The sequence below is a fragment of the Canis lupus genome, chromosome 3, assembly GCF_011100685.1.
Source record: "Canis lupus familiaris isolate Mischka breed German Shepherd chromosome 3, alternate assembly UU_Cfam_GSD_1.0, whole genome shotgun sequence".
NCBI lineage: Eukaryota > Metazoa > Chordata > Mammalia > Carnivora > Canidae > Canis > Canis lupus.
Genome location: NC_049224.1, coordinates 28,480,646 through 28,501,611, shown reverse-complemented (window position 1 = coordinate 28,501,611; position 20,966 = coordinate 28,480,646). Strand labels below are relative to the sequence as shown.

The 20,966-nt window shown below is 34.8% G+C and overlaps 1 protein-coding gene across 3 annotated transcripts in view; it reads left to right on the top strand.

The window, feature by feature from the left end:
• Window positions 1-20,966, top strand: part of SCAMP1 (secretory carrier membrane protein 1) — a 121,893-nt gene that overhangs the window by 81,749 nt on the left and 19,178 nt on the right. For all 3 annotated transcript variants that reach the window (XM_038532486.1, XM_038532485.1, XM_038532484.1), the window contains 2 exons: window positions 13,794-13,895; window positions 16,624-16,741. In XM_038532486.1, the coding sequence (XP_038388414.1) occupies window positions 13,794-13,895; window positions 16,624-16,741 (220 nt within the window). The remainder of the gene's footprint in view (window positions 1-13,793; window positions 13,896-16,623; window positions 16,742-20,966) is intronic.

Here is a 20,966-nt window from a genome sequence, read left to right as displayed (position 1 = left end):
TTGTTTTTGCTACAGAGAATTATTTCTCTGTTAGAAGAATTAAAAATGAGGAAAAATAAATTTTGTATTTGCCTTCATTAATGCCATTTTTTTGCTTTTCATTTTTAAAAATTTAGATCTCCATTTCTGTCTCATATCACAGTTATTTTGCCAGAAGAATTCTCTTTAATATTTCTTTTAGTACAGGACTGCTGGTAACCAGTTCTCTAGTTTTTGTCTGAAAAAAAATCTTTATTTTCCATTCATTTTATTAAAGGCATAGAATTCTTCATAGTTTTGTTTGTTCAGTACTTTAACCACATTTTGTGTTCTGGCTTGTAAATGTTCTACTGTACTGTACTTCTTAGTCTTTTTTTTTTTTATGTGTCTTATGCTGTATATAATGCCTGTTTTTCTCTTACTGCATTTAAGAGTTTTTCCTTAATTCTGGGCGTTTTGAATGTGATAGTGTGTGCTGTGCATATGTGTATGTGGTGGTATGTGTTTTGGTTGGTATCCTTACTGTTCTCTAATGTTCTTGGATCTGTGGTTTGGAGTCTCTTGTTAACTTTGGAAAATTCTCAGTTATTATTTTTCAGATAATTGTTTTTTTTTTTCTTCTCTTTCCAGAATTCTTACTACACATGATTTGGACTGTTTGATACTGCCCTACATCTTTTAGGTGCTCTGTTATTTTTTTTTCTCCACTCATTTTTATCTCTGCATTTCATTTTTATAATTTCCACAAGTTCACTCTCAGCTGTTTGAGTGTGTTGATGAGCTTGTCAAAGGTATTCTTTATGTCTGCTTTCACGTTTCTCTTTTTGCCATATCTATTTGGTTATTTTTTTATAGCTTATGTATATGCTGAGATTCTTCTTTTGTTCACTCCTGTTTCTACCTTTTTGATTTTTTGACTTCAGTCCTGAACATATTCATCATAGTTAATTTAAATTCTTTATAGTTCTAACATCTAACTATATCTGAGTTTGTTTCTTTTGATTGCTTTGTCTCATGTTGGTATGTTGGATTTTTTCTTGTTTCTTTTTATGTCTTATAATTTTCTTAGTCAAAGCTGGATATGTTTCAGGGTGCCTGGCTGGCTCAGTCAGACAGAGCTTGCATCTCTTGATCTTCAGGTCATGAGTTTGAGCCCCATGGATGTAACAATTACTTAAAAAGAGAGAAAAGAAAATTAAAAACTGAATAAGTTTCAAAGACAATAGATAAATAGGGTTTATATATGGAAATGGGCATGTCTTTTCTGTTGGTTGGCTTTTAGTATATCTGTATGGGGGGACATTTCAGGCAATTCAGTCAAGAATTGGTTGAAGTTTGGGAATTTTTTTTGTTGGTATGGTTGTCCTTAGATACCTCACAGACTTCGAATTCCTTTGTTACCTTATATCTGGAGTGAGGCTTGGTTTTCCAGAGTCATTTTTTAAACATCTGCTCCTTCACTTTGTCTGAGAAGGACTTTCTTCTACACACTCTTTTTTTCCCCAATGGAGTAAACTATTTCTGGTTGCTGGTCTAGTGGTAGAAGGGTAGGGGTCTAGTTGAAGACCAAGGGATATTCTCTGTTGTTCTGATTCAGCCTCTGTCTTAGGCTTTATCTCTGGGGTGGGGTGGGGCGGTTCAGTTTTACCAATGATACTTCCCCTCTCTACTCTGTAAGATGTCTGTAATAGTTTGGACTCTGGCATATCCCTCTTTTTCCTCCAGTGTTTTTTTTTTTTTTTTCCTCCAGTGTTAGAGGATTTTTTTTCCCTTACATGCTCTAACTCTACCTGACCTGAGGTAGGTACTCTCTTTCTTCTTCCTCCTCTTCTTCCTCCACTTAAGTGTTTTGTTTTGAGAAAAGGTAGAGGAATTTACAGGTACTGTTGTTCCTTTCTTTCAGACTTGAACCTGAAGTGAGTCTTGCCTCCAGGCTTTCTTCTGAGCACCTAGGGAAAGTATGGAGCAAGGCTATATACGTGGATTTGAATTCTTCTGTGTTTTTGGCTCCTAGAGGTTCATTACGTAGGCCAATTTTCAAGCTTTAGTAATACATTATAAGCTTTTGCTGAGTTCTTTCCTGATTTTATGTCATTCACTGTCTGCTTCATGTATATAACTGCTGGATTCTTGTCTCTCCTTGAGTTAGATTTCTAACTGGTTGGTTGCCTTTTGATAAGTTGTGGTACAACTATGATTTTGCATGTTATCCAGCTTTGGTTTTATTCTATGGTTGAGAACCATGCTCTTTTCAGTTTTCTATATCCTATATCTTTCTCCATTACATTTTGGTTTTTTGTTTTGTTTTTAAAGATTTTATTTATTTTACAGAGATAGAGCCAGAGAGTGCAAGCAGGGGGAGCGGCAGGCAGAGGGTGAGGGAGAAGCAGGCTCCTCACTGAGCAGGGAGCCCCACGTGGAATCATGACCTGAGCCGAAGCAGCTACTTAACCAACTGAGCCACTCAGGTGCCCCTACATTTTGGTTTTGAGAGTTATAGGAAACTTTCTTCTTAGACAGGAAACTTAAGTCTTAGGTGTTTAAATTATTCTTTTAAAAATGTATTTAAGAAGTTGTAACAGCACTTTAGTTTTCTTTTCACTGTGTTTTTCTTTTAACATTTTATTGTTACTTCTTTCAATAAGCTAAGTATGTTAAAGGCAAATCTGTTGTGAAGATGTCCTTTTGTGCTGTTTGGCATAATTTGTATGTCACAGTAAATCAGTACAGTTGACCCTTGAACAAACTTGAACTGCTTTGACACTGTGCAGTTTGAAAATCTGTATAACTTTTGACTTTGTAAAACTTAGCTACTAATAGCCTACTGTTGACTAGAAGCCATACTGATAACATAAACAAATTAACACTTATTTTGCATGTTATGCATGTTATGTAAGCTAGAAAAAAGAAAATGTTATTAAGAAACTTATAAGGAAAATACATTTACAGTACTGTACTGTATTTATTGATATCGTGAGTTTACATTGTCTCTTTTAAGGTGAATCATCTGTCAGTATTTACATCAATATTGATTCACATGATACAAAAACACTCTATAGATGTTTTATATATTACTAATACTAAGTAATCAAAAATGAAAAGGTAATGAAGAGGAAATTCTTATATATTTATAGGTATTATGATTCATGCATTGATACTGAGGAAGTAGCAGTATGGTTGCTTTATGGTAGCCTAGTCTATGCACTAATGAACGAATCATAAAATCTTTATGGAATACAATATTATAGTCATAATGCTGTATTGGCATATAATGCTGTATTAAAAAACACTTATCTGTGGTGGTCAACTGATAAGCAGTTAATTCAATTATAAGAAAGGCATAATATACAGTGATATAATAGTTCTTTGAAAACAAAGTTATAAAACAGAAAAAAAAAAACCTAACATATTATTAATCTTGTATTAAATATCACTCACCTTAAGCCTGGATAAGAATAGGTTGTCTACTTCCATACAAGTCTTGCCTATCATGTTCTGTATGATTACTATTCCGGCAGTGACGATGATGACACAAAAGTGTCTCACACAGTTCTTGCCATACAGCTACTAGATTTCCACACAAAGAGACACACACACAACAGATAACTTTATTAATTGTATGGCATGATTGTTTATAATAATCTGTTAAATGGAGATGGGTCACCATAAAGGTCTTCATCCTCCTTGTCTTCATATTGAGTAAACTGAGGAGGAAGATGATGAGGAGGGTGTCTTGCTATCTCAGGGGTGGTGGAGGTGAAAGGGGAGACCAGAGAGGCAGGCACAGTTAGTGTAACTTTACAGAACTATATTATCATGTCTCTTTTTTTTTTTTTTCAAAAATATTTCTATTATGGTACCAGTCTTTCTTCCAGCATTTGCATTAGTTTTAGTGCCAGTATCATAGAAGGGTCTATGTCATGTCATAAAAGAAGTCAAAACCAATCTTAAATAATTGGAACCCTTCTGTCAGGTTTTCCAACATCTATATTTTTTTAGCACTTTTTCTGTGTTATCTTCCTTATTATCTGGTATTGGTTTGGAAGTACTCATCTCCATCAGGTCATCTTCTGTTAATTCCTCTGGTGTAATGTCTATCAGCTCTGGAATTCCTCCATGATCCATATCTTGAAATCCTTTCCTTCCCTCCCTGCCTTTTTTTTTTTTTTTTTGTCCCCATTTCCACAGTCTCTTTAATGATTTCTTTGATTGGCTCTGTCATAAGTCCTGTGAAGTTATGCACAACATCTGGACACAGTCATCTTTTTTTTTTTTTTTTAAAGGATTTTGTTTATTCATGAGAGACACAGAGAGAGAGGCAGAGACACAGGCAGAGGCAGAAGCAGGCTCCCTGCAGGAAGCCTGATGTGGGACTCGATCCCAGGACCTGGGATCATGCCCTGAGCCAAAGTCAGATGCTCACCCGCTGAGCCACCCAGGCATCCCTGGACACAGTCTTCTCTAGCAGAAATTTATGGTTTCAGGCTTGATAGCTTTCTTGGCTTTTTCTATACAACAGTGGCACTTTCAAATGGTATAAACCTTATAGACTTCCATGATGTTCTGTCTGTTGGGGTTCTCTTCCATTGCATCAACAATGCTTTTATGATTTTTAAAAAAATATTTTGTTTATTTATTTGAGAGAGAGAGCACAAGCAGGGGGAGGGGAAGAAGGAGAGGGAGAAACAGACTCCCTGCTGAGCAGGGAGCCTGATGTGGGACTTGATCCCAGGACACTGGGATCATGACCTGAGCCGAAGGCAGATGCTTAACTGACTGAGCCACCCAGGTGCCCCAAAAAATGCTTTTATAGAATACTATGTGTAATGAGCCTTTACTTTAAAATTTCATGACTCCCTGATTTAGAGGCTGAGTTAGAGACGTTATATTTGGGGGCAAGTAGACCACTTTGACACCTTTGGTATTCAGGTCATGGAATTCTGGGTGGCCAGGGGCATTGTCTAGTGTCAGAGGAACTTTAAAAAGCAGTCCCTTACTGGCAAGATACTTACTTATTTCAGGGACAAAGCATCAATAAAACCAGTTCACAAGAAGAGTTCTCATTGTCCAGGCCTCCTTGTTGTATAGCCAAAGGATTGGCAATTGGTGTTTACCTTTTCCCTTTAAGGCTTCGAGGTTAGAAGTTTTATAGATAAGGGAAGTCTTAATTATAAACCTGACTGCATTTGCACAAAACAAATGGAGTTAACCTGTCCCTTCCTGCCTTAAATCCTGGTGCTCGCTTCTTTTCCTTACTAATAAATGTCTTTTATGGCATTTTTTTTCTCCCTTGAATAGAGTACTTTCATCTGCCTTAAACACCTGTTCTGACAAATATCTTTTCCTCTCAATGATTTTAAAAGCATCTGGGATCTCATCTGCTGTCTGTTGGTTGGCAGAAGCTGCTTCTCCTATTTTCTTGACATTTTTTAAGCCAAACCTTTTTCTAAAATTATCAAACCATCCTCTGCTAGTATTAAATTCTGCAGCTTTAGATCCTTCACCTTCCTTTTGCTTTGAGTTGTCATGTAATGGCCTCAATTCTTGATCATATTAGAGTAGATAGGTAGGCCTTTATTGTAGCATTCTTGCACCCACATAAAAGTTGCATTTTCAGTACAGGATAATGAGGTATTTAGCAAAAAGTGTAAGGTCTTCATACTGCTAGTGTAGCTGCAGTGATGGATTCATGATTTTCCTTTTCATGGAATGGTCCTTTCCCTGGATTCATTTATCTTGAAATGGTGGGCAACCACAGCTACAGACCTCAACTTGTGCTACATATCAAGCAATTCAAGTTCTTGAAATGTCATGACTTTTCTCTGTTCTAGGAAGCACTTCTAGGATTACTAAAGGCAGTTTGTATGAATCCTCTGGTGTTATTCAAGGTTTATTATATCATACTAAACACAAAGAAAAATATGCAGGAATTACGAGAGATCACTTTTTATTGCAATATACAACTTAGTAGAGAGATGAACTGCTTACCCAGAGATACTAATGTCACATGGTATTTTAAGTGGATAGTGGAAATACTTGAGCTCACCACAATAGCAACAGGAGGTGGGTATGCAACTATTACAGTAGTACAGTATGTACTACAGGTAATTATATGCAATTATCATTTAATACCACATCTTTACATTTGTATATGTGTCTCTTGACTATAAATGATGTCATGCACAGTCTAGGTGTTTGTATGCATAAGTTTTAATAACTTATTATAATAGATTTATCATTTACTACCATAAAATACGCAAAATAGCTTAGTATCTACATATAGTTGTGTTCATGACATAACTTTTTCTTTTTTTGATCTTTCTAGGCCACATGGTTTGTCTGTTTTCAAATGATGCAAATCTCCAAAAAAAAATTCCAGTACATTTATTGAAAGAAATCCATGTATATATGGGCCTACGGAATTTAAACCTGTGTTGTTCAAGGGTCAAGTGTACTTCCAAGTGTACACTGAGATGCAGAAGGTGGTGTTAGCTGTAGAGTTTTAAAATCCCTATCACTGTGGCACCTGGGTGGCTCAGTTGGTAGGATGTCTGCCTTCAGCTCAGGTCATGCTCCTGTGTCCTGGGATTAAGCCCCACGTCGGTCTCCCTGTTTGGCAGGGACCTTGCTTCTCCCTCTTCCTGCCCCCTGCTCCTGCTCTCTCTCGTTCTTTCTCTCAAATATGTAAAATCTTTTTTAAAAAAATCCTATGCACTTTACAGTAGTTGAGGTTTTCAGTAAATATGGAAGTAATTTAAGCTTGATGAGACAGATGTTTTTAAAATATCTTTTGATCAGTTCTACATTCTTCTTTAAGCTGGTTATTTTGCACATACCTGATATTAAAAGAAAACACAAATGAGGTGAGTAGCATTGTTCCTTGAATGGCAAAAATAGGAAAGAAACATTTATATATGGTATAATTAAGAGTAGTTTAGGTATAGAACAGAATGATATATATGCATATATTAATGTATATATAAATATATGTAATATATTTGTAACAAACATTTATATTAAAATAAGTGAAGCCCCTTTAGTAAGAAATTCAAGGTGAATTGATATTGGTGATAAAGTTTTTAATTTATTTAATAAAAAAAGTTATTTGTTTTGGTTAATACTCCATGAGATGTATTATTTTTCTCTATGGAATTTTACTATAAGTAAGAAGCAGTACATACTAACTTGTGATATGAAATTAAAATAGTTGATTTAGAATTTAAATATATGTGAACACTTAAGGAAATAGTTGGGGTAAAAGGATTTTTCAAAATAGATTAAATAGGAAACTTGTAGTGTAGAAATAATAGGCCTTATAAAGTAAGGTATTAAGTTGTTTAAATGGTTGACTCCTGGGTGATTTTAGCTGTTTATGCTTTCTAAATTGAATGGCAATTCAGTTGTGAGATCTTAGTTGCTAGGAAAATTTTTGCTTAAGTAAAAGTTTTAATAAATATCAATCCTTATTTTCTGATTAGCTACAAAATAGTATTTTGTCAGTTGTATTCTCCCTGGCTCTCCTTAAAAGGGAATGTTTTAAAGAATCTAAATTACTACAAATGAAAAGAAAATGTATAATCTCCCCTTATGTAGAAAACACTACATTGAGTATTTGAAATTAATTTAATTTGGAGAGCAGTATCCTTTTGATAGATAATTGGCTTTCTTGGGCAAAATGGAATTGAAATAATAGCCTAGGGATATATTTATCCCATGGTTAAAAATATTAGCTTCACAGATACACAGACAAGTCTCAGCATTTCTATTACCCGCTCTACATTTGGATCATTTTAAACATCAGTAAAATGGAGTCAGTATTATTGCCTACCTCACAGTGGATGTTGTAAACATAAAATGGATAGTGCATATGTTTGCCATGGTCACTGATACATAATATTCAATAAGTTAGCTATTATTACAAAATATAGGGTCTGTTAAATGTAGAGGATATAGACCTTGAACCCAGGTCTCGGTTTAAAATTTCATTCCATGTGAACCTTTTATTTGCCTCTGCTCTTGGCAGAGCACAGACAGGAGGAAGACAAAACCTAGGAGTCTAGGGATTCTTTTGTCCCAGTCCTATGCTTTTTCATTTAGACTAATCTAGTGAGTGGTTTCTTAATGGTTTTTATGGCCCAGACTGCATTATGAATCTAAAATTTTTGAGTCCCCTTTTTAAGAAAAACACACATATGCAAAATTTTATATACAATTTGGGTGGATTTATGCTGTTTCCTTTTAAAGCTTATCCGTGGAACACCTGTTCTTGGAGAAAGAATTGATTTCAGCACAAAATTATTAGAAGGAAAATGAGGTTGGTTTAGATAGTGTTGCATACCAAAATAACTTAAGGCAAGTAGCTGTACTTTGTAGGTTTCTTTTTATTCTACTGCCTTTATATCAGTAAGAATTTCATGTATTACTTTGTTATCTTGGTAGTAATGAAATTACCATGTCTCCAAAACGCTGAAGATCTTGTCAGAGGCCAAATGTCACTTGTGTAACCAGAATATTCTGTGAACAAAACTTTTAGTGTATTATTTTACTAGTGCTGTAGAGGTATCAACAAGTAACATTTATTGGTTACTTACTATGTGCTTGTATATTACCTGCTAAGCCCTTCACATCTTGTTCATCCATATAAAAGTAGATTCCATGTTACTCCCATTTTGTAAATAGAAAAGCTCAGATTTAGACTTAGATTTTGCTTGAAGTTACACAACTTTCAGTGAGAGATTTTAGATTCAAACCTAAGTCTATCTCTAAAGCTACATGCTCTTAACTACTATGTCAAGTTAACGAACATAAAACATTTAGTATTTTAGTTAAGTTATACTGTGCTCCCTTATCATGGGAACTCCCTTATACATTTTACAAATGTATGATTTTTGTTAGCTCTTTTGAAATGATGAAATACCTTTCTTCTCTGCTTCCCCAAATGGTAGTTGTAATTAATATCTCGGATACTGATAGGTAATGTGAAATAAACTATTAAGATCATATAAATCTATTTTCTTAGAATTTATTCTGGAAATTCGGGGGAGAACATTTTTGTTTAAAGGTGTGTAGTAACAGGGCACCTTGGTGGATCAGTCGGTTAAGCATCTGACTCCTGATTTTGATTCAGGTCATGATCTCAGTGTTACGAGATTGAGCCCCATATGGGGCTCCACTGTGTGTGGAGCCCAAGATTCTCTCTCTCTGGATCCCCCGGGCGTGCAGTCAGTTGAGTGTCTAGCTCTTGGTTTCAGCTCAGGTCATGATCTCACGGGTTGTGGGACTGAGCCCAATGGTTGGGCTCTATATTTTGTGGAAGTCTGCTTGGGATTCTCTCTTCCCTCTTTCTTCCCCTCTCCTGCTCACGTGCTCTCTCTTTCTCTCTCAAAGAAATCTTAGAAAAGGTGTGTTGTAACTTGCTAGTATATTATTTGAAGACATTAAGCCAAAACAAACTGGCTTGAGGTTCAGTTTTCCAGTAGACTTTGATCTGGAAGAGCTAGCATGGCAAGTAGTAGAAAACTTTTATTATTTATTGATTGATTCTGATGAAGAAATAGATGATATAGGTAGGTTTATTATGAATATATATTCACAATACCATAAATACTTGATTATAAACTGAGTCATGTTACAATTTAAAACTGCTTAGCTTAAATCATTGAGGGTGTTTTTTTCCCCAAGTATATTTGTACTTTTCCTTCTTTGGCTTAAAATGGCTATATACAAGCTGGGTTATTTATACAGTTTATTTCCTAATCTTTTGCAATATACAAGATCTACCCCTTTTGGTTCTGGATGCCGATAGAAGTCCTACACCCCTGATAATGTCTTTTTCTCCTGGACTTCTTTGGATTTTAGCTCTGGTACAGCCCTTCACCTGGGTGACCTGTCACTTTGATAGCTCTCTAGCCTTACCTGGCTTTACCCTCAAGCATCTCAAATGAACTTGATATTCATGTGATGATTGTATTGGTCAAGTTTATTAATTAATGCTTTACAGAGTCTTCCTCTCTTTGGTATATGGGAAGTTATTTATACTTAATATACTTTTTAACTCTATGATTAGCTCAATTTTTTTTCATATAAATTTAATTTTTAGGCTTTTGGCAGGGATTATAACTATCTTAAAACTGTTTTCACAGCATAGTCAGATTCACATGTTTTTATGTCAATTTGATATAAAGAGCTATATTTTCAGTGACTGCTTGTTAAGTTAAAAATGAGGCAATGTGGGGCACCTGGATGGCTCAGTGGTTTGAGTGTCTGCCTCTTGATTTCAGCTCAGGGTTGTGGGATTGAGATCAAGTGCTTAAGCAAACAGATTCTAAAAGGCTAATAAGTTGGAACAGTTTTAGCAACAAAATAATGATAGTGTTTAATTTTAACCTAAAGAATAAAATAAATATCCATGAGTCCATACTGATAGAAACAAGTGATTAATAAACAGAGCTGAAAGGACAAATCTTTCTTACAGCATTTTAAATAATAATTGTGAATTCTACTCTTGCTAAGGGGTAGAGCCTAATTGTCCTCTATTTTAGTGTGGGGTAGACTTAGTGACTCATCTTAAAAGCTGAGTATGTGTTTGCCAAGCAGAAAAGAGGATGGTATTGGGCATTTTATACATAGTATAAAGAAAAGCATTGAGATAACAAGACATGTTCTTCCAGTTTCTATTATGAAGCAATTTTTATATGCTGGGTTACATTATTTGAACTTCATTCGATTCTCAGTGGGTCAAACATTAGAAGATGTAAGCACCACCTAGGAAGCATTCCTGTAAAGACAATTTTATAGTATGACATGGAGGTATATCTTGAGATAAGAGATGAGAAGCAATGGGGATTGGAGAAGAAACAGAAGTAGAAGTGAGTAATATTATAGAAGTCAAAGTCAAAGAGTGATTAAGAAAGATCTTTAGTGGGATGCCTGGGTGGCTCAGTGGTTGAGCTTCTGCCTTTGGCTCAGGGCGTGATTCTGGAGTCCCAGGATCGAGTCCCACATCTGGCTCCCTGAACGGACCGTGCTTCTCCATCTGCTATGTCTCTGCCTCTCTTTCTGTGTCTCTCATGAATAAATAAAATCTTTAAAAAAAAAAAGCTCTTTAGTGAGATGACATTAAAAAAAATAGAGACTTGAGAAATTTGATTTGGAAATTCATAGATTGCCCATGACTTTGAAGTACCTCTGGAAAAATAGGTGAAGAAACGCCAAGTTACAATGGTTTGAGAAGTGAATAGGAAGAAGGGAAGTGGGGAAAATCAAGACTTCTTATTGATGGGAAGGAGGAAGATCGAGTAGGTAGAAATTTAGCAGGGGAGACAGGATTAAAAGGAGGGCTAGTTGAAGATGAGAATTATGTGTTTATACACGGGGAAGATCCTAGTGGAAGAACTGAAGACAAATTAGGGAAGAAGATAAGTAACTACTGAAGTAGAGTGCTCCAGAGGAACTAGACTGATGGATTGAAGATTTTTATGCAAGTGTTAATTTTGAAATAAGTGATACTGTGTCCTCATAGATAAACAATAAGTTGGTTTGGTGGTATGTATAAACTTGGAAAGTCATTGTATGGAGAAGAAAGTTGAGGTTTATTTCTTTGGCTTCTGTTTTCATCCCTGGTGAAGGAAATAGTTTTATTCTGAGACTGAGAAAGTTGAAATGCTGAGCCTTAAAAATGTGTTTTGGGGTTAGAATGGTCACTGCAATGAAAAGAAAATGGAGTAAATTTGGGATGGTTAAAAATCTTGCCAAACAAATCAAATCCAACATATGTCATTATCAAGTAGGTAGAACTTTTCTAAGAATTCAGGGTTGGTTTAACACCTAAAAATTAGCATATTTTACCATATTATGAATAGAAAAACCATATGATTATCTTAATGTAGAAGAAGCATTTGATAAAATACAACACTCAGTCACTCATGATGAAAACACTCACTAAACTTAGAAGAATTTTAGCAGGGCCACTGGTGGTGCAGTTGGTTTAGTAACTGACTCTTGGTTTTGGCTACCGTCGTGATCTCAAGGTTATGGGATTCAGCCCTGTGTTGGGCTCCACTCTAAGCATAGAGTCTGCTTGAGACTCTCACTCCCTCTCTTCTGCCCCTCCCAGCTGTGTGCTCTTACTCTTTCTCTAAAATAAATCTTTTTTAAAAAAGAACTTTATCGACTTGATAAAGAATATCTATGAAAAACTGTAACAGCTAACACCATACTTAATGGTGAAAGACTAAATCTTTCTACCTAAGGTTAAGAATAAGATAAAGATGTTCATTCTTAACACTTCCATAAAACATTCTAGTGGAAGTTCTGTCCAATATAAACAGGCAAGAAAAACAAAGAAAAGGCATCCAGATTAGAAAGGAAGAAGTAAAACTGTCTTTATGTGCAGATTACTTGATCATCTATTTAGAAAATAGAAATGGAGAAATATACCTTGTTAATAGCTGAGAAGACTTGATATTATAGTGATGTGATCTCAAAATTATCTTTAAATGCAATGCAATTCCAATAAAAGTCCCAGCAGATTGTTTTATAGAAGTAAACAAGGTGATTCTAAAAGGCATATAGAAATGTAAAAGCCTAGAATAACCAAAACAACTTTGAAAAAGGGAAGAAATTTGGAGAGCTAATTTCTCCTGGAGATTGGGAGAAAATCCTGCCAAACATGTATTTGATGAACAACTGATATATTCAAACTCACAAAACCTAACAATAAGAGGAAAAAACATGTAAAACCTTGGAAAAGGATTTTAACAGTTCACCATAGAAGATAAACTGATGGCAAAAGGCAATGAAAAAGTGCTCAACCAAATTCAAACCAATTGAGATAGCATTTATATACCTACTAGAGTGGCTAAAATGTAAAGGATTGATCATACCAAGTGTTGGTGAGATGTGGAGGAATTGCAATACTTCTACAGTGTCACTGTGACTTTAAAATGAAATAACCCCTTTGGAAAACAGTTTGGCAGTTTCTTAGAAATGAAGGATATACCTATTATGTGATCTAGCCATTCTACTTTTAGGTAGTTAACCAAGAGAAGAGGAAATTTATATTCATGTGAAGACTTATACATGAATGTTAATATTAATAACACCTTTATTTGTAATAGTGAAAAAACAAGAAATAACCTAAAAGGTTATCAGTAGGTCAATGAATTGACAGACTGTGGTATATATGTACAGTGGAATACTAGTCAGTGAAAAGGAATGGTCTTGATATGTGCAACAACCTGAGTTAATCTCAAAATAATTGTGTTGAAAGAAAAAGTATATACTTTATTGTTCATAAATAAATTATCTCATTTATTTAAAATTCTAAAATATGAAAACTATAGTGACAAAGCAGTGGGTGGGATGAAAAGGGAGGGATTATTGAGGTGCACAAGGAGACTTTTGGGAAATGCTTAGTATTTTGATTGAAGTAGATGCATGGGTATGCATATATGTCAGACTTATCAAAATGTATATGTAAAATACTTGCAGCTTACTGTATGTTAATTAAACTCAATGAAACTATTGAGTAATTTAAAAGAAAACAAAAACCTTTTTGCCAAGATGTTTGTGATACCATTGAAAATTGAAAGGACAAAAAATGAGTTTGGAGTTACAGTGTCATCATTGAGTATTTGGAAAAAGGGTTCACATATATTATTTTGATACCCTTAAATAGTTGCCAGTGTTATTTTTAAAAATATTTTTATTTCTCAGTATTTGAATATCAACATGGGAATATAAAGATATTGAGAAAAATGACACTTCCTCTTGTTTCTCTCCCTTCCTTTTTTTTTTTTTTTCCTTTTCCAAAGGAGTGACAGTTCATTCAGATTCTTTGTATTCTTCTTCGTCTATATTTGTCAGTTTGCTGTTCATGTACTCCAAGCTGCAGGATTTCATAATTGGGGCAACTGGTAAGTCATTTACTTTAATTACTCTAGTTTTAATATGTTTATCTAGTAATATGTTTAATATGTTTATCTCTGTATTATTTTTGGCTTCCTAAAAATAGTTAACATAGAAAAGGCAGATTAGCAAAAGTAAACAAAAATAAAAATAGTAAAAACTGTAGCTTAAAAAAATGTCAAAGGCATAACCTCTGGGCACATTCTACTGAAAATTATGTTGCCATTTTTAAAAACAGCATACTATAGCTAGTTTACATTAAATGTGTGTATAAGAGGACTAAGAGGAAGAGTGAAAAGGAGACTTGAGGAGTCATCAAATAGCTGGGCTAAGGATTGTGGAAGGGAGAGAAAAGAACTTCTAGGATTTTAAGGAAAAGGCTATTATGTTTAAAGTGCTATTTTAGCTATACAAACATATATTTCCATACACACACAAATACACACACATGCACATGGATACTTGTCTTTAAAAAATGCAATGCAATGCTCCCTCCTAGACCCTCAGAAACAAATTATTTAGACTTCGGCTAGGAGATAATAGCAGATTGGTATCTTACTTCATATGCTTTGGAGCAAACATTCCTTGAATGAAACAGTAGGTGGAAGAGTACACATCTCTAAAATTATCTCTCCCTCTCTTCTATTATAACTGAGTTGCATTCAGTTGAATTTTTATAAGCAAAAGCATGCACAAGGCCACTTTGTTCCACTGTATACATGAAATAAGTAGGTAACTAGACTATATTGAGGACTTAAATTTAGTATGCTACTTCTGAATCAGAGTGGAGACTGGCAATCAGACGATTGGTAGCTTTGTGATCTCCTAATGGTCATGTATACATGCAGAGAATTTATATGGATACTTTAAATCAGTTCTAAAAAAAAAAAAAAGCATACATTATCATTTCAAATAGTGTGTTTAGTCTTTGGCAAATGAGGGAAAAGAAATATTTTAAATGTTTAAAAAACATACTGCTTATGTTAACAGCACAAGTTTTTTCTTATTAAATTGAAATTTGTTTTTCAGCACGAATTTAGAAAAATGTGTTAAAATTGAGCATAACATTGTGTTTTTTATTTTTTTTTTAATTTTATTTATTTATGATAGTCACAGAGAGAGGCAGAGACATAGGCAGAGGGAGAAGCAGGCTCCATGTAGGGAGCCCGACGTGGGATTCGATCCGGGGTCTCCAGGATCGCGCCCTGGGCCAAAGGCAGACGCTAAACCGCTGCGCCACCCAGGGATCCCCGAGCATAACATTGTGTAGTGGCTACATAGCACAGGAGGCTACTAGAGAGGTGGCATACAGAATGACCTGTTTTAAGATACCTCAACCTCTTTTAAAAATTAAAAATTTTTGGGGTAGACCCGGTGGCACAGCGGTTTAGCGCCGCCTTCAGCCCAGGGCATGATCCTGGAGATCCTGGATCAAGTCCCACGTCAGGCTCTCAGCATGGAGCCTGCTTCTCCCTCTGCCTGTGTCTCTGACTCTCATTCTCTCTCTGTGTTTCTATGAATAAATAAATAAAATCTTAAAAAAAAAAAAAATTTAAAATTTTTGTTTATGTTTAAAAGTTGCCCTTTTATAGCACATTCACATTCACTTCTGTCCTGCTGTCATTTCCTTCTTAACCCCAGCAGTCACTAATCTGTTCATCATTTCTATTTTATTTTGTCATTTCAAGAATATTATATAAGTGGAACCATAGGCTATGTAACTTTTGTCTTTTTGTGCTCAGCATAGTTCTCTGGAGATTCATCTAGGTCATTGTATCAGTAGTTAATTCGTTTTTATTCCAGAATAAAATTGTGGATATACCACAGTTTGTTTAAACATTCACTAGTTGAAGGACTCTGGACTGTTTCTGGTTTTAGTCTATTATAAAATAAAGTCTCTGTAAACATTAATGAACAAGTTTTGTGTGAACATCCATTTTCACTTCTCTGTGATAAATACCCAAGAGTATAATTGTTGGTTCATCCGAAGTTGCATGTTTAATGATTTTTAAGAACCTAACAGACTTTTTCTGAATGGCTGTATCATTTTACATTCCTACCAACAATGAGTGACTCAGTCTCCACTCGTGACCAGCATTTAGTGTTGTCACTTTTTAAAATTTATCTATTCTGATAGATGTATAGTGATACCTCACTGAGATTTTAAGTTGTATTTCTCCAGTGACTCATGGTGTTGAACATCTTTTTATGTGATTATTTGCCTCTTTATATCATCTTGAAGAAACATCTTTTCATGCTTTTTGCCCATTTTCTAAGTGAATTTTTTTTCTAACTCTTGAGCTTTGAAAGTTCTTCATATATTCTGGATGCTAATTGTTGGTTGGATATGAAGTTTGCAAATATTTTCTTCCATAATTAAGTAGAATTTAAGTGAACGTAAAGTAATAATGAGCTCATATATTTAAAAACAAAAGTAAAATCTGGTGGTACATACTTAAGGCTTGGTGCTTAGTGTTGGATTTGAATTTAGACTGTCATTTTTTAGATGTGTGACTCTGAGCACGTTAGTGAATATCTCTGACTCAGAGGATGATGTGCAAAATAGGGATTTAAAATATCATCTCTCTTATGGAACTGTGAGAATTAAATGAGTTAAAGAAGTGAATATTACCTGGCTTTTAAGTGCTGAATGTGTATTGGTTGCTATGTTATTTTTGAAAAGGCATGCATTCACTTATTTGTCTAATTATACCTTTTTAAAAAATTACTTCTTAGTGGTTGGATTTCATCCCTTACTGGTCTCAACCAAAGTATTCCCGTTGGAATCATGATGATAATCATAGCGGCACTTTTTACAGCATCAGCAGTCATCTCGCTAGTTATGTTTAAAAAGGTAAGTGAATTTTACATCTGTAAATTTATATAATTTTCTGTTTAGTTTCCATTTTCCCATTTTGCTCTTGATTCAGTGTAACCTCTGGCTGTTTTGTTGTTCTTCTTATGCAAGTGTGCTCTCTGAGGATTAAGCTTTTTACAATTAGAAGTTAAGCATAAAGAAAATTTCATCACATTTTTAACTTCTGTAAAAAGGGAATATTTTAAAATCCTTTTAGTTCAGGTCTTCTTTGATGAAGAGTCTACCTCATTTAAAATATTTTGGAATTTAAGAAAATATGTACTTGGGACATCTGAGTGGCTCAGTGGTTGAGCCTCTGCCTTCAACTCAGGGTGTGATCCTGGGGTCCAGGGATTGAGTACTGTCATCGGGTTCCCCACAGAGAGCCTGCTTCTTCCTCTGCCTGTGTCTCTGCCTCTCTCTCTGTGTCTTTCATGAATAAATGAAATATTTTAAAAAATATGTTCTTAAATGTTTTTAAAAAAATTTCTTTTTTTTAATATAAAGTATATTATCCTGATTAATACATAGAAGTAAAATTGTGTGGAATGTGTGTTTTGCATATATTTAAAATTGAAAAACATGAATTACGAGTATAAAGCAAGCTGGTGACAGGTTTGGGCTGGATTATAACATGAATTAATTTTTAGTGACTGCCCAATTATCTTATCTATACTTCTCTCTATAAAATTCCCATGGTTATTTTTATAGCCTTAAAAAAAATCATTACATAGAGTGAGAGAGAAATCAGTGGTTTTATTTGTTTATATAAAGTTTTATTGTGTCTTGGATACGTATTTTTTATATTCCACATGTGTTCAAACATGTAGATTCTACATGATCTAGAAACCCTGGGAATAACCTCTCTGCTTTAAGATGATAAAGATTTTTTGGTGGGTCTCATTTTAAAGAAGATAATCCCTTAGAACAGTTTTCTCTTTGTTTTTTACTATCTGGTAACTTGAGAATATGTACAAAGAATACTTAGAATAATAATTTTTTTTTTACTTAGAATAATTGTGCCTTATATTTAAGAACACTTTGCACTCCTGAAATATTTTACTTACACTTTTGTCTTTTATTCTTCTCAAAACTGTGAAGCCTAGGCTGTGTTCTTTCTGCCCATATTTTGCTATTCATTTTCTCTCTTTTAAAAGCTTTTATTTCTTTTCTGAACTACTCACACGTACTATCAAAACTCAGCCTCCGAAAGTTACTAAATTCTGTAGCCTTTTGCAATTACCTTTTTTTCTTGAACTCTGCAGTCTTCTATATTACAATTGGCTCCTTTTCCTCAGACTTTGTAATTGTCTGCTGATTCTCCTGCCTTTGAGGCTGTTCTTTCTCCCTCATTTCTTTGTCCAGCTCCTAAGTATAGGTCTTCTAAATGCAATCAACTCTCTGCTTTTTGTGCCATATAATCTTTTTCTTTGGAGATGTTAGTATCTTCCATTGTTTTTTGGGTTCCTTCTCTTCTCTGTTGTGGGTAACCTAGAATGTTGGAGTTGGAAGACATAATGCTTTGTATAAAAATCAACTTGCTGGCTTACCTAAGCACCTAACGTGAGTGTTTAGATCTCCAGTTGATTGGTATCATCATCTCGCAGTAATGCATTAGCGACTCATCAGTTTCTTCTCAGAACTAGCTCTTCTTCCAAAAGTTCTGATTCATAGTCAAGAAACTTAATTAAGACCACATAATACATGATTTCATTTATATGAAGTGTCCAAAACAGGCAAATCTATAGAGATAGAAAGTAGATTGGTGGTTGCCTTCGCCCAGAGGTAGGGCGGAGAAGGATTGCTAATGGTTATAAAATTTCTTTTTGAAAAAAAAAAAATAAATAAATAAAATAAATAAAATAAAATTTCTTTTTGGAGTGATGAAAATTTCTGAAATTAGATTTATACATGATATACTCACAACACTATGAATAAATATTAAACCCCACTTAATTCTACACTTTAAAAGAGTAAATTGTATATTATGCAAATTTTTATCTCAGGGAAGCTGTTTTTTAAAAAGGAACATTTATTAAGTCCCTACTATAAATTTGGTAATGCTAAGTATTTTCTCATGATTCCGTTTAAATTTATGTCAGCACTTTGACTGCTTTTGATACTTTTTTTTTTTTTAAGATTTTATTTATTTATGAGAGACACAGAGAGAAGCAGAGACATAGGCAAAGGGAGAGGCAGGCTCCATGCAGGGAGCCTGATGTGGGACTCGATCCCGGGACTCCAGGATCATGCCCTGGGCTGAAGGCAGATGCTCAACCGCTGAGCCACCCAGGCGTCCCGGTTTTGATACTTTTTAAGTCACTTTCCTAGATACTTTTTTGAATCTTTTTCATCTTTTCTTCTTTTTGATTCCTGGCCTCAACTAGCCCAGAAATTTTTTTTAGGTCACTCAGACTCCCAACTTCCTTCAGTTTTATATGTAGTTACTATCTTAATCTTTAAAAAAACAAAAAACAAAAAACAAAACACAAAACAAAAAAAAAAAAACCCAAAAAACCAAGCCCAACACTCTGAAGATTTTTGAAGTGGACTGGGTTGGGAATGGGATTTTAGTAGTTGTACGAAATAGGGCTAGTGTTGACCTTTTACTGCTTCTGGATCCAGACTCTCCTCTAGTCAAACTGTATTTCTCAGTTTCTTTATATATATTACTTACATTCCTTTGTTCCAGTTTATGTTCATCCTATGCCTCTTGACTCCTAGGTTGTTTCATCTTTTATGTCAATTGAAGACCTGCTAGTGTTCTTTCAAGATCTAGCTCAAGTCTTCATGTCTATTTCACAGAATCTTTCTCATTACCCATGTGTTAGGGATCAGGTAATTCCTTTTTTTTATTTTTTTTTTTCCCTTGGGGAATTTATTGTAGGTATTACTCACTGCAGCATTGGGACACAGGCCACTTTATATACCTTACATTCTGGGTACTCAACTTGTTAAAGTTCCTCTGGGTGAACATGTCTTTTAGCTTTGGAACCATACACTCAGATTGAAATTCTGGCTCCTTGACTTAGAGCTTTGTGAGCTGAGGCAGGCTTTTGTAACCACTCAGGTTCAGTGTCATCACCTATCCTCTAAGCCCCATTAGAGCAGAGACCTAGTCTGCTTTTTTTTGGGTTGTGTTTCTTACATCTGGAGTCACTGTATGTGATAGGCACTCAAAGTATTTGTTGAATGTAGGAAGAAATGGGACTAGTAACTACTTCCATAGTGTTGAGAAGAGGATTAAGTGAAACAGGGAACATGAGTTGCACAGCACAGGGCTTTCTCAATTAAAATGAACTTTTTTTTTTTTTTTCCTGATCTTCTTGACCCCTTTATCAGTTTATATTGCAGGATCTGACTTAGTGTCTACTTTTGTTTAGTAAATGCCTGTATCAATCAATGTTGTACCAGGGAAACAGAACAAAGAGATTTATTGACAGGAATTGGCTTATGTGGTTGTGGGGGCTTGCTAGGTTAGTCTGAAATCCATAGACAGTCAGGGAAGGTTGGAAAATCTCAACCAGAAGCAGAAGTTCTAGTTGCAGGTAGGAGTTTTCTTCTTCCTCAGAGAAACCTTAGTTCTATTCTTAAGTCTTTCAACTGATTGGATCAGGCCTACCTAGATAACTCAGAACACTCTGATTTTCTTAAAGTCAACTGATTAGTAATCACATGCACAAAATACCTTCACAGCACACCTAGATTAGTGTTTGATTGATAACCGAGGACTATAGCTAGCCAAAGAAACTTGACTGTGACAACATCTCTTTGGACATTGCTTTAATTATTCCCTAAGTTCAGAATACAGTAGAGGGTTTTGTGATATGTTGCAGATTCCATTCATTTGTTAACCATTTATGATGATGAGTTATGTGTCAAGTACTGCACTATGAGTTCAAAGAGCTAACTTTTTGGTGTGAAGGAGAAACAAGTGATTAGGTACCACAATTTACTGATTTGGTGGCTATTTATAGGGACATCTAGATCTCTCTAGAGATCATAGAGGAGAGACACTTAAGTTTTGGAGATCTTGTTAGTAGTGAGGTTTTTAAAAGTATTATCTTAACTCCTGTTCATCATGGTATCTTAGCTATCTAAGTAAAGGAATTGGGAGAAGGGAGAGGGTAAGTAGATACCATGTAGAAGGGGTGCCTTTTTTATATTTAGTTGCAGAAATTAACTATATTCAGGGTTATATATATATATATATATATATATA